Source organism: Oncorhynchus mykiss, chromosome 22, assembly GCF_013265735.2.
Source record: "Oncorhynchus mykiss isolate Arlee chromosome 22, USDA_OmykA_1.1, whole genome shotgun sequence".
Taxonomy (NCBI): Eukaryota; Metazoa; Chordata; class Actinopteri; order Salmoniformes; family Salmonidae; genus Oncorhynchus; species Oncorhynchus mykiss.
Window position 1 is genome coordinate 40,672,079 of NC_048586.1, and position 12,926 is coordinate 40,685,004.

Genomic DNA, 12,926 nt, shown 5'->3' on the forward strand with positions numbered 1-12,926 from the left:
TGATGGTGATGGAGTTGTGTGTGTGGCCCCACAGTCGTGGGTGAACAGGAAGTACAGAAGGGGACTAAGCAGAGAAAATGTCCGGAGAGGTACAGTGAAGTGAAAATATGTGATGGGTAGAATATTGCTGTATCAGTGCCAAATACCTATCGAACAAGAGGATCTTTTCTCATATTACTTCTTTAATCATAGAGGATATTATGGTTGCTGTCAAGCGCCCGAGGCGGATTACTAGGAAGTTGCTGTGAAATGATGTACCTCCTGCTCTGATTGACAGATTTACTGTAAATGGCAACAGCAATTTGACTGAGATGAGCTAGACTGCAAAAGGCAAGAAGGAAAGTTTATTATTTAAATTCACTGATCTTTCAAGCAGGTGATGAAATATAAATCCAGCACCAGACATATATGCACTATATTAGGTACAAATAATCTTGTTACATAATGTTTTTCATGTCATTTTTTTGTTGTTGAGAATTCAGGCTTATGTAAATATCCTATCTCCAGTCTTTGTCATGTCTTGAGAAATCTGGGCGTGTCTGTGGGGGATTATTTTCTCAACAGCCCAAACAGAATATTTCCCCATTCACTCAGCCAAGCCTATTCAGAGGAAAGCTCTCTTTTGTCAGACTCCATTCACACATCTCCCCTGATGGAATTTGAGTAGAACTCTAGGTCCGACCCTCTATTCGGCCATTTTGCTGACATTGGTAAAAGCGTTACGAGATGTGGCGTTGTTGTGTGAAACATCTGCTCACAAAGTCTAAGTGCATGGCAGGTGGCCTGTTTATTATACCTTTATTTAATAATACCTTTATTTAACTAGGCAAGTCAGTTGAGAACAAATTCTTATTTTCAATGACGGCCTAGGAACAGTGGGTTAACTGCATGTTCAGGGGCAGAATGACAGATTTGTACCTTGTCAGCTCGGGGGTTTGAAGTTGCAACCTTTCGGTTACTAGTCCAACGCTCTAACCACTAGGCTACCCTGCCGCACCTGTGAAGCCATATGCATTTATAAGGTTGTTAACACTCAACACAGCTTATGAGGGATGGGTCCAAATCTGACAAAATGGCAAACCCAGAGTGTGACCAATGTATCTTCACATTTAGGGGTATATTCAATCCATATCGTGGAAATTCAGCGTTATTGAAATTTAAAGGCAATGTTCCCGTGGTTAGTGGAGACTGCGTTCACGGTAAACGCTGCAGATGTCGTCGTCCCAATATGAAATGACCTTTACATTTCTACCGTGTTGTCTTGTGACGCTTCAACGATTCAGATTGAATAGAGCCCCTAGTCATTGCAACACATTATCAATATCTTTTGTAATGGGATACATTTGTGTATCAATTTGTATATCCAATTAAATGAGGGCGGTGTAAATATCAGCATTTATTTTTTTATATGGCTAACAAGCATTTTATCAGTAGGCCGGAATGGTGGCTTAGTGCTTTAATTAATACTGCAATGGGGTGTGCAATTGCAAGCTGGCAGTTTAGGCTCAACGATTAAAATATTTGATCACCAAAAACCTCTGGATGGCAATTCAGTTTCCATATCATTACCTTTCAAAGTAGGCCTACCATTTTATAATAACATAAAATATGTACGATTTTAATGAGAACTAATATGAAGTTGAACTTGCTGTTAACAGCTATTGTTGTGTGGTTTAGTATCTCTCCACTGCTGAGAAACTACACTGAACAGATACATACCATATGTGAAGCAACCAGAGGTTCTTCGGGTTTACATTTTGACACAAGTTAAAGAGTTGGAATTCTGATCAACCAATCAATTGAACTCATTTGGATAAGCTTGTAAAGATAGGCTATTTCACAATATTACTACAAGTGTCACTGCAGGAGAGGAAAACCAGGGTGGTGGAATAAGGCTTGCAATTTAGACCATCTCTTTCTATTACCCCGAATCTAACCACCATGAATACAAAAACAAGGGTAAATGTATTCTGTTATCACCATAATCTCCACTAGCATTAGCTCAACGGCCTGGATTTGTACGCTCACAAAAAGACAAATGGGCCTTTTTGTATTTCAACGAGGCAGAACTTCTATATGGCATTAGGTTTTCTGTGGCATAAAAATAGCCATCTCTTCCATATTATACAGCACAGATTTCCCTAAGTCACCTTCCATATCACCTTGAATGGGGCACCGTTAAGGGAATTGATTAGACAGGACACCACAACACAGGACCAATCCTGATAAAAAAATGCAGCGATTCTGTGTTGATGGAGCCACTGATGCATGTTACACACTGAGCAATCATTTACCCAATAGAATTCAATGACACAGACCACTGGTCCCATCTATGGTACTTGTGTCCTGGTTATTGTAAACTGCTATTCCGACAAACAGCACTATATTGTGCAAAAATAGCAACGCTAAGGATATCACAATCTCTTAATATGTTGCATCACAGTAGTCACCTGATTTCAGGAGACCGGTTTCATATCCTCATGTATCATTGAGGCATCTATATCGTATTGTTGGACAGAATTTGCCCATGTTTTGACATATTTCAGCACATTAGGCCGCATTTGACGTGATCAAGGCATTCATGTATGTATTGCCTGGGTGTTTTCACTAATTCCTCATTAGGAACAAGAATAATATTGTCAGTCACTACCTTTATAAATACAGTTCCCAAACTACATGTGTCTGGTTTGGCATGGTGAGGGTTTTCAAGCAAATATACACAACTTAAAGAAACACCCAAATGTCAAACACAAGGAACCCAACTCTTAATGCTCCTAAAAGATTCAGAAGGGCTGGGGCTGGTAGGACAGACAGCCAGCAGGCAGCTGAGCTGAGGGATAGTTAAGGTTCACCCAGAGTGCGTCATCATGTGACCAGAACTCCTGCAGCGTGCCAACAGAGGAGAGGCGAGAGTGAAAGACTTTAGCAAAGTCACAGCTCTGATAACGAGGCCAGCGTGACAGGCAGAAAGAGCAGGATGTCACTCACAGTAAATGTCTCTCTTCACTAACCAAAGGACAAATCTTATCTACAGTAGTTACTCTTTTCATAGGAAAACCCACAATCCAGAGACGTCGACACTTCCATATATGTCCACAGGAACTGAATGAGCTTCCAAGGCCCTAAATATTTAAAAAATCAAGACCAGTGTCTTGGATAGACCACTAGTTCTTATAAAACTAAACAGGCAAATTCAGAAGGAAAGTATGTACTTCCCATAGGTCAATAAATGCAGCACTGAGGCATTTAATGATGGGCTTATACGTGTATAGGTATAAATTCAAACATGTACCACATTTACATGACTACAGTACATTTAAACATGGCAAATTGACAGTTCTGAAATGAACTATTTTGACATTGTAATGAACAGATTCAGAAAAGGGCAACATTTTAAGAAAAAAGGAAATGTAAATGGTGACAACACGTGACATGCATCAATTCTGCTCAGACATCTTGGTTGTCATCATTGCTTCTCTGTACATTACACAATCTAACTGCTCTCATATCCTTCATTGTCTCTCCTCACAACAATTTCGGTTCATTAGTTAGAAGAACACACAGGATCCTTGAAAACAGCAGACCCCAAAACACTGGTACCTGTAACACTTCAGAAATGGAAGCTTTTCAATAGTCAGGATTCTTCAACCCTGCCTGTGTTCTAAACCATAGGATTCAAGTTCAAGCTGAGAATAAAAGTAGAGCTCTTTAGTGACGACTGTCTGGGATACATCTAGTTCATGATGTGTTCATTTACGCCTTGTTTTTAATGCTTCCCCTAGCGTGTCAAAAAGCAGGGTATAACGTAGCTGTTTTCACCATCAACACCATCCCTCATTCAGTTGGCACACTAATAGTGCATAAAGCTCTTCATGGTTGTCCAAAATTCAAATGCTCATTAGCATGTTCACAGTGTCTCCCAGTCTCTCTAATGACATCATCCCAGTCACATAACAGAACAGGTCTTAGTTTTAGTCTTCTGGAAGTCTGACACCACGGTGGGCAGGTCCGGTCTGCTGTGTGAGATCCTCTTGGTGCTCCTGGAGGACTTGTTGCGTTTGACGTTCTTGTTGCCCTTGTTGACGCAGGCCAGCGTGGCCACGTGGAAGAGGTCCCTGACGCTGTTCTCAGACTGCAGAGACGAACACTCGATGTACGGAGCACTGATATGCTTGGCCATGTTAGAGCCCTGAGACAGAGAGGGAACAACACTGAAATCAGTCAGGAGCTCTGCCTATTACAAATTGTTCCCAGCGCTTTTAATACTGGATCATGTTTAAGTCCATAATCTTGAATGACATTTAGAAAGACATGACACCCACCTGATCATAGGACACTGGGGTATGGCCAGAGTGAGATTTGGTAAAAAGGTCGGTGCGTAGGTCTGACTTGCACCCCACCAGCAGCATCTTGGTGTTGGGACAGAATTCCTCAATCTCTCCTTTCCACTATACAGAGGAAAGAAAAGGGAAAGCATTAGTCCGAGACTGGGGCCCTACTGAGTGGGGTCCGAGAGCAAAAAAGCTTGGTTGGATTATGTTCTTTCCAGGGGAGGAATCTCTAACTGGACCCTACTCCTCTCAGCTGGCACAATACTGAGCCAGGTCAAAGGGCACGGAGACCCACAATAGCCGTGTCTGGGATCTGGGAGACCATGTGTGAACAAGGCCGGTTTGACTACTACTGAGCCTCACGTGAGTTTGTTTTCACATTCCTCCCCGCCACCTCAATGGTACAGCCCTAGTTCTAGCCCTCCCCCCATTGGTACGGTTCAAGTTCTAGTCCCCCCTCATTGGTACGGTCCTAGTTCTCCCCTCATTGGTACGGTCCTAGTTCTCCCCTCATTGGTACGGTCCTAGTTCTAGTACCCCCCTCATTGGCACGGTCCTAGTTCTAGTCCCCCCTCATTGGCACGGTCCTAGTTCTAGTCCCCCCCTCATTGGTACGGTCCTAGTTCTAGTCCCCCCCTCATTGGTACGGTCCTAGTTCTAGTCCCCCCCTCATTGGTACGGTCCTAGTTCTAGTCCCCCCCTCATTGGTACGGACCTAGTTCTAGTCCCCCCTCATTGGTACGGTCCTAGTTCCCCCTCATTGGTACGGTCCTAGTTCTAGCACCCCCCCATTGGTACGGTCCTAGTTCAAGTCCCCACTTATTGGTACGGTTCTAGTTCCCCCCTCATTAGTACGGTTCTAGATCCCCCCCCATTGGTACGGTCCTAGTTCTAGTCCCCCCCTCATTGGTACGGTCCTAGTTCTAGTTCCCCCTCATTGGTACGGTCCTAGTTCCCCCTCATTGGTACGGTCCTAGTTCCCCCTCATTGGTACGGTTCTAGTTACCCCCTCATTGGTACGGTTCTAGTTACCCCCTCATTGGTACGGTCCTAATTCTAGTCCCCACTTATTGGTACGGTCCTAGTTCTAGTCCCCACTTATTGGTACGGTTCTAGTACCCCCCTCATTGGTATGGTTCTAGTTCTAGCCCCCCCATTGGTACGGTTCTAGTTCTAGTAGCCCCCTCATTGGTACGGTTCTAGTTCTAGTACCCCCCTCATTGGTACGGTTCTAGTACCCCCCCCTCATTGGTGCGGTTCTAGTACCCCCCCTCATTGGTACGGTCCTAGTTCTAGTCCCCCCTCATTGGTACGGTCCTAGTTCTAGTCCCCCCTCATTGGTACGGTCCTAGTTCTAGTCCCCCCTCATTGGTACGGTTCTAGTACCCCCCCTCATTGGTACGGTTCTAGTACCCCCCCTCATTGGTACGGTTCTAGTACCCCCCCTCATTGGTACGGTTCTAGTACCCCATCTCATTGGTGCGGTTCTAGTTCTAGTCCCCCCCTCATTGGTACGGTTCTAGTTCTAGTACCCCCCTCATTGGTGCGGTTCTAGTACCCCCCCTCATTGGTGCGGTTCTAGTACCCCCCTCATTGGTGCGGTTCTAGTACCCCCCTCATTGGTGCGGTTCTAGTACCCCCCTCATTGGTGCGGTTCTAGTACCCCCCCTCATTGGTGCGGTTCTAGTACCCCCCCTCATTGGTACAGTACAGTTCTAGTTCTAGTACCCCCCTCATTGGTGCGGTTCTAGTACCCCCCCTCATTGGTGCGGTTCTAGTTCTAGTACCCCCCCTCATTGGTACAGTTCTAGTTCTAGTACCCCCCTCATTGGTGCGGTTCTAGTACCCCCCCTCATTGGTGCGGTTCTAGTTCTAGTACCCCCCTCATTGGTACGGTTCTAGTACCCCCCTCATTGGTGCGGTTCTAGTACCCCCCTCATTGGTGCGGTTCTAGTACCCCCCCTCATTGGTACGGTTCTAGTACCCCCCCCCTCATTGGTGCGGTTCTAGTACCCCCCTCATTGGTGCGGTTCTAGTACCCCCCCTCATTGGTGCGGTTCTAGTACCCCCCTCATTGGTGCGGTTCTAGTACCCCCCCTCATTGGTGCGGTTCTAGTACCCCCCCTCATTGGTGCGGTTCTAGTACCCCCCCTCATTGGTGCGGTTCTAGTACCCCCCCCTCATTGGTGCTGTTCTAGTACCCCCCCTCATTGGTGCGGTTCTAGTACCTCCCCCCCTCATTGGTGCGGTTCTAGTACCCCCCCATTGGTGCGGTTCTAGTACCCCCCCATTGGTGCGGTTCTAGTACCCCCCCATTGGTACGGTTCTAGTACCCCCCCTGGTACGGTTCTAGTACCCCCCCCCCCTCATTGGTACGGTTCTAGTACCCCCATCTCATTGGTGCGGTTCTAGTAACCCCCCCCCCCTCTCATTGGTTAAGCTAGTTTTTAGCAGAATTCGTTTTTTCAGAGGTCCCTTGACCCAGAAACACAAATGGAGGCCTTTCTAGAGAGGGTCTAGGGGACTGAATGAAAATTCCATTGGGACAGGCCATTGTTCATCAGTTCAAGAGGAGCCGAGGCAGCTTATCTTCCAGAACAAGAGTCCGCTATATCACCCCAAAACACTCACCTTCTTCAGTACACTGTCCAGGGTCTCTGGTCTGCTGATGTCAAAGCAGATGAGGACTGCATCAGAGTCCGGGTAGGAGAGAGGTCGCACGTTGTCATAGTATGCAGAGCCTGCAATTCAAACACGTCACCATGTTAGTCAAGTAAAAGAGGGTCTGTGGTAACTGGGTCACGGTACTTCCTCAACTAGATGCGTTGATTCAAACAATGACAATGTTATTTGCAGAGACTGATCAAACTGCAGTGGTTCCCATTCCAAACAGGAGTAGAAACAAAGTTACAGAATCCAACTAATACAAAATTCTATGAGGTATTTTACCAGTGAAATATACACTTGTGACGTACATACTGCACACTAAACAATCTGTAACATAACCTTCATGACATGAGGTTTTCTTGGGACAAATGTGTGTAGTGTGGAATGCAGAGAATCTTCAGAGCTGTTGGAGCTCTGTGGTGGACTGGGTCAGGTTGCATCCCAGGTAAAGAAACCAAACCAACACTAATGTCTGGAAGTTCCCATCTCCCCATTATGCCTCTGTGAAAAATGGTGGGGATTTTCTAGTTTCCCACAGTAGGGTGGTCTTTGAGGTACAACATGAGGGGGCTCCTCTCCTCATACAGGTTATATATTACCTTTAATCCAAACTGGCTGCGCAAAAATACCATATCTCACACATACAGCCTCTACTGTAGGAAACAGCTTCTCATTTTCAGAAAGGAGATTTGTGTAATTGTCTAAGGGTTCCATGCCAAAGGCCTTTCTCCTTTAGAATACAAAGCCATGTAGAATAACCTAGGTTCCTGAATTGTGCCATTGAATTCTAAAGAATGCGGGGTTAAAGTATGCTTTTTCACATCATGACTTGAAGTCATAACAATCACTCAAAACCTGATCCAATACTTCTGAAGCTGGCTTTACAACGCCTGCCCCCACCCAAACCAGAAATGTTTTGATTCACAAATGGAATCCAGATGGTCCCACTCTGGACCAACACACGGACCAAAACACCAATGGCACCATCACCATCTGTCTTTTTCAATTTTCACTCTAATTTACCTCAACACAATTAAACTCAGTTTGAATTCTCAGGAGTAAACTTCTGTACCAGTGGGCCCATTTGAATATTTGGACATGGTAGAGTGCCTATAAATCATATGCTGTGGTATGACATGGATTCCCCTCCCGGCACGTTTCTCCACCAACAAATTCACACCAGCAGATGTAAACAATGCAGAAATATTTTCAAGTCTGGCGAGTCAGATTCCTTATGTTAAACAAACAGCCTTGAGGCCCCTATTTTCATAGCCCACCTTAAGGTTTGATAAATGGCTCGACCAGAACACGTGTGGGATTTGGAATGTTTAAAACTCTGGTATGAAGGATTTTCCATGGAAACATTAAAATAGAGTTGTAGGATTGAGTTGATTTTAAAATGGGGTAAACCTAACCGACTGTAAGAAATTGCAATTTTAGGCTCGAAGTACAGTAAATGTATCTGTCGCTGTGAGACGTGATGAAAAGTGTACATGATAAAACAACGACATCAAACTAACCTAAGGCATCTTTCCTCATTCAACGTACAGCTCATCGATCAGATAGGTGGGTTAGGGGCTACAGAAATACAGGACACCAACCCAAGGCAATGCACATAACTATTACATACTATAAGTAATAGTTGTGCTTTTAGGAGAGAGACGGGAAATCTCCAGGAGGATATTTCTCACAGGGGTGGATATAACCACTTCCCTGACCAATGACATGGTCCGACCAATTCCTCTACTAAACACATTGATCCACATACAGAATCTAAAACACTGGAGTCCCATGCATTTCTAATGACCTTTCAGCTAACTGTGTTAAGAGTTATTCTCAGGTGCTATTCTTCATGCAGGTTGCTCCAGAAAGCTCTGAAATAATGAGTAGGGTACTATGTGATGAGAAGGGAACTAGACAAGATCATCTGGGTAACCCTATATTTCAGTGAACTCACCAACTGATGTAGGATCTTAATTTGAGCTAGTTTTCTACAGCAGAAAAAATTATCAATCGGCAGCAGGAAATGTGAATAATTATGTAGATTATAATCAATGGATATTTTTGTAGTGGTTGATACATTTTTCGTAAATCAAGTCTGACATTTCAAAGTGGAAATTTCAAACTTCAGAAGCATTTTTGCTACACGTTTTAAATTTCCTGCATTGCAGGAAAGTTCTCCTGCAAAAGGGTGATCAAATTAAGATCCAGCATCTTTACTGATATCCCTAAGAGAGAAACTACTGTACATGGCATGTGCAGTATAATGAGGCTACCATGATATGGGACGACGTTCAATTAATCACTAGAATAGATGTCTACTCTTTTTAAGAAAACTAGCACGAGTCTAAGTGGACTACATGTGCATTATAAAGTAGAGAGAGAGAGAAGGTGGCAAACTGTTGGAGGCTCTTTACCCATTATACGTAGTTGCGGTACTCCAATTTCCACATGAGACTCGTTTGTGATAACAATAAACAACACTATCGTGTATCTCGAAACGCGTCACCCTATCCACAAGGTTATCAAAACAATTCCACCATATCTACGTTATCACACCATCATGTTGTGATGAGAGGGAGGGGATTGCTGGTCCAGTGGAACTCCTTAGATGTGTGTCAGCCCTGGTGTGTGTGTGGTGAGGGCTGGTGTGTGTGGTGAGGGCTGCCCTGGTGTATCAGCCCTGGTGTGTCAGCTCTTCCTGAAACTGTGGTGTAATCACTGAGTCGTGTCCTGGGCAGACCCAAGGGACGCCACAATCAGCTTAAGGTCAGAGAGCAGAGGAGAGGCAGCCCAACACACTCCCTCACCCCTCTCTACACACCCCCCTTCACCTCGCCCAAAGCACTCCCTCAACCCCTTACTACCCCCTCTCTACACACACACACACACACACACACACACACACACACACACACACACACACACACACACACACACACACACACACACACACCTCTACCCAGCCCAGAGGACTCCCTGACCGGCAGGTAGCCTGGTGGGTAGGACTGTTGGACCAGTAACTGAAAGGTTACTGGATCAAATCCCCGAGCTGACAAGGTAAAAATCTTTTGTTCTGAGCAAAGCAGTTAACCCACTGTTCCCCAGGTGCTGATGATGTGGCTGTCAATTAAGGCAGCCCCCCCCCGCACCTCTCTGATTCAGAGGGGTTGGTTAAATGAGTAAGACATATTTCAGTTGAATGCATTCAGTTTTACAACTGTCTAGGTATCCCCCTTTCTCTTTCCCATTACTACTCCATCTCCTCCCAGAGCAGTACACAGACCCAGGGAGGCAGAGCAGCCCAAACACCCAACCAGTCCAGGCTGGAGGCATCCGCAACTGTAGTTTAGCAGGTAATTAACTCCAGACCTGGGGCTGGGTTAAGGTTACATCCCCTCCAGACCTGGGGCTGGGTTAAAACCTCTTAAGGATCCGCTCCTTTTTTTCAATTTTCGCCTAAAATGACATACTCAAATCTAACTGCCTGTAGCTCGGGACCTGAAGCAAGGATATGCATATTCTTGGTGCTATTTGAAAGGAAACACTTTCAAGTTTGTGGAAATGTGAAAGGAATGTAGGAGAATAACACAATAGATCTGGTAAAAGAAAATACAAAAAACCAACTGTTCTTTTGAATTTTTTTAAACCATCATCTTTGAAATGCAAGAGAAATGCCATAATGTATTATTCCAGCCCAGGTGCAATTTAGATTGGCCACTAGATGGCAGCAGTGTGTGCAGAGTATTAGACTGATCCAATAAACCATTGCATTTCTGTTAAATGTTAAATGTATCAAGACTGCCCAAATGTGTCTAATTTGTTTATACATTTTCATGTTCAAAATTGTGCACTCTCCTCAAACAATAGCATGGTATTATTTCACTGTAATAGCTACTGTAAATTGGACAGTGCAGTTAGATTAACAAGAATGTAAGCTTTGACAATATCAGATATGTCTATGTCCTGGGAAATGTTCTTGTTACTTACAACCTCATGCTAATCGCATTAGCCTACGTTAGCTTAACCGTCCCATGGATGGGACATCGATCCCCCCCAGACCTGGGGCTGGGTTAGATTGTGCAGACCTGGGGCTGTGTTTGGGTTAGATCCCCCAGGGACCTTTATATGGGATTCCTGTTGAGTGTGTGAGGCTGTGAGGGGGAGCGGCTTTATAAAACAAATAATGCAAGAGGACCGGCCAGGCCAAGCTCTCTGAGTAAAAATGTGTGTATGTTGGCCAGGGGAAAATAAGTGTCTCTAATTTCGTTACCGCCCTTTAGATTTTCTCTCCTCATAGACAGCTGAAAGAAATTAAGTACAAATCTACTCCTACAGACCGAGGGATACAAAACAGGTACCAATGCAAGGTTTGCATTTATTTCAGAGTGCACAGGACAAAAACGTATGTCAGTAAGTAGCCTATGTTGATTTCACAAGACTGATGTACAATTCTATACAGAGGCAACACCAGTGTTCCCACATTGTCAGGTGTTCAAGGGTGTGAGGGTCGTTTCAGATGTAGGCTAATGCTGGTGGTGTACAAAAGGTTTCCATAACTGTTATCCGACTCCTATCTACCCCTTTCCCACATTCCAGAGAGGCAGCGTCAGACCATTCCTCTCAAAGGGGCTGGCTGTTACTGTAAAGCACATAATGTGGCCAATACTGCATATCAGGATTTCATGCTTGTCTTCGGTTGTAGAACACTCTAGATGTTTCATGCCTGGTTTATATTAGCTACAGCATGTATGACAGTGACGCAGGCTTTCAGAAGGGTAATAACGTGCAGTGGGTCCTCACCTGAAGTGTCCCACAGACGGAGTTCAACTCTCTGCGTATCGATTTCAAAACTTGCCGTGTAGTTCTCAAACACCGTGGGAATGTAGCCCTACAGATGAAATAAAATGGTGATATCCATGTTTAGACATAGAAAAGTTGCAAGCTGATTGATAACTCATAATAATCATGTTTAAAAAATGACATATCACATAAAACTCACCTCAGGAAATGAATCTTTTGCAAACACATTTAGTAGAGCGGTTTTCCCACATTCACTATCCCCAACGACAACTATTTTACATTTGACGCTTGGATTTAAATCCATTTTGTAACCAATTGTGATATTGTCCTCCGTCTTTCCATAAAATAGAAAGTGTCCTAAAGAAGAATAAAGTCGGGATCAACAGAACATCCGAACGTTCTAGATTCCCAAGTATGATGATGGGCTGACTGCAGCAGCCAGCTGCACATAATGAGAACGTCGCGACGGGAAAGTAACTTAAAAAATGTAAAAATAGAAAACCTTTAAATAATTAATATGATCCCTTAGGAGAGTGAAAGACTGTGACATCCAAGTAGCGTCCCATATAGCCAGTCCTGTATCCGAGAGCTCCAGACCCTTTATAAGACTCAACGGTCCTCAGCTTGGAGTTTGCAGGACTTTGAGGATTCACTCCAATTTCTAGTCAGAGAGCGAGGGCGTTGCGCAAGTAGGTCGAGCACGCATGTATCAGACCAGTTAGTCATTTGAGGAGCTGTAATACATATTTGGTTGACAGTGAATTACACAATTTCTGATAAATAATATTAAAGGTCCTATAGTAATTATGTTATTGCAATAAAACAGTATTTTGCAGTAGGTATAAATCAGAATATAATCTACAAACATAATTAATAATTGTGTCATCATTTGGAACCTGTAATGTATTCCCATTAGTTTTATCGGTGTTTATTGGACTTTGAATGAACCGTCTGGAATGAAGTCTCAATATTTCTATTTGTTTTTTATATTTATAACCACTTTTAAAGGGGTTGAAACTAGTGCACTCTCCTTTAACGACTGTAGTACTGAAGCCAATGATATGTTTGTCTGCAATGAATATCAATAACCTTGAGAGTGATGAAAACAGCTGGAGTTATGCATAG

At 44.1% G+C, this 12,926-nt stretch overlaps 1 protein-coding gene across 1 annotated transcript; it reads right to left on the reverse strand.

The window, feature by feature from the left end:
* Window positions 1-3,224: 3,224 nt before the first annotated feature.
* Window positions 3,225-12,466, reverse strand: LOC110501875 (rho-related GTP-binding protein RhoE). The gene is made up of 5 exons (XM_021579726.2): window positions 12,001-12,466; window positions 11,802-11,889; window positions 6,963-7,072; window positions 4,323-4,448; window positions 3,225-4,189 (listed from the first exon to the last, which is right to left on the reverse strand). Exons 1-5 carry the CDS (start codon window positions 12,103-12,105, stop codon window positions 3,947-3,949), a joined length of 672 nt encoding a protein of 223 aa, XP_021435401.1. The 5' UTR covers window positions 12,106-12,466; the 3' UTR covers window positions 3,225-3,946.
* Between the last annotated feature and the right edge of the window lie 460 nt (window positions 12,467-12,926).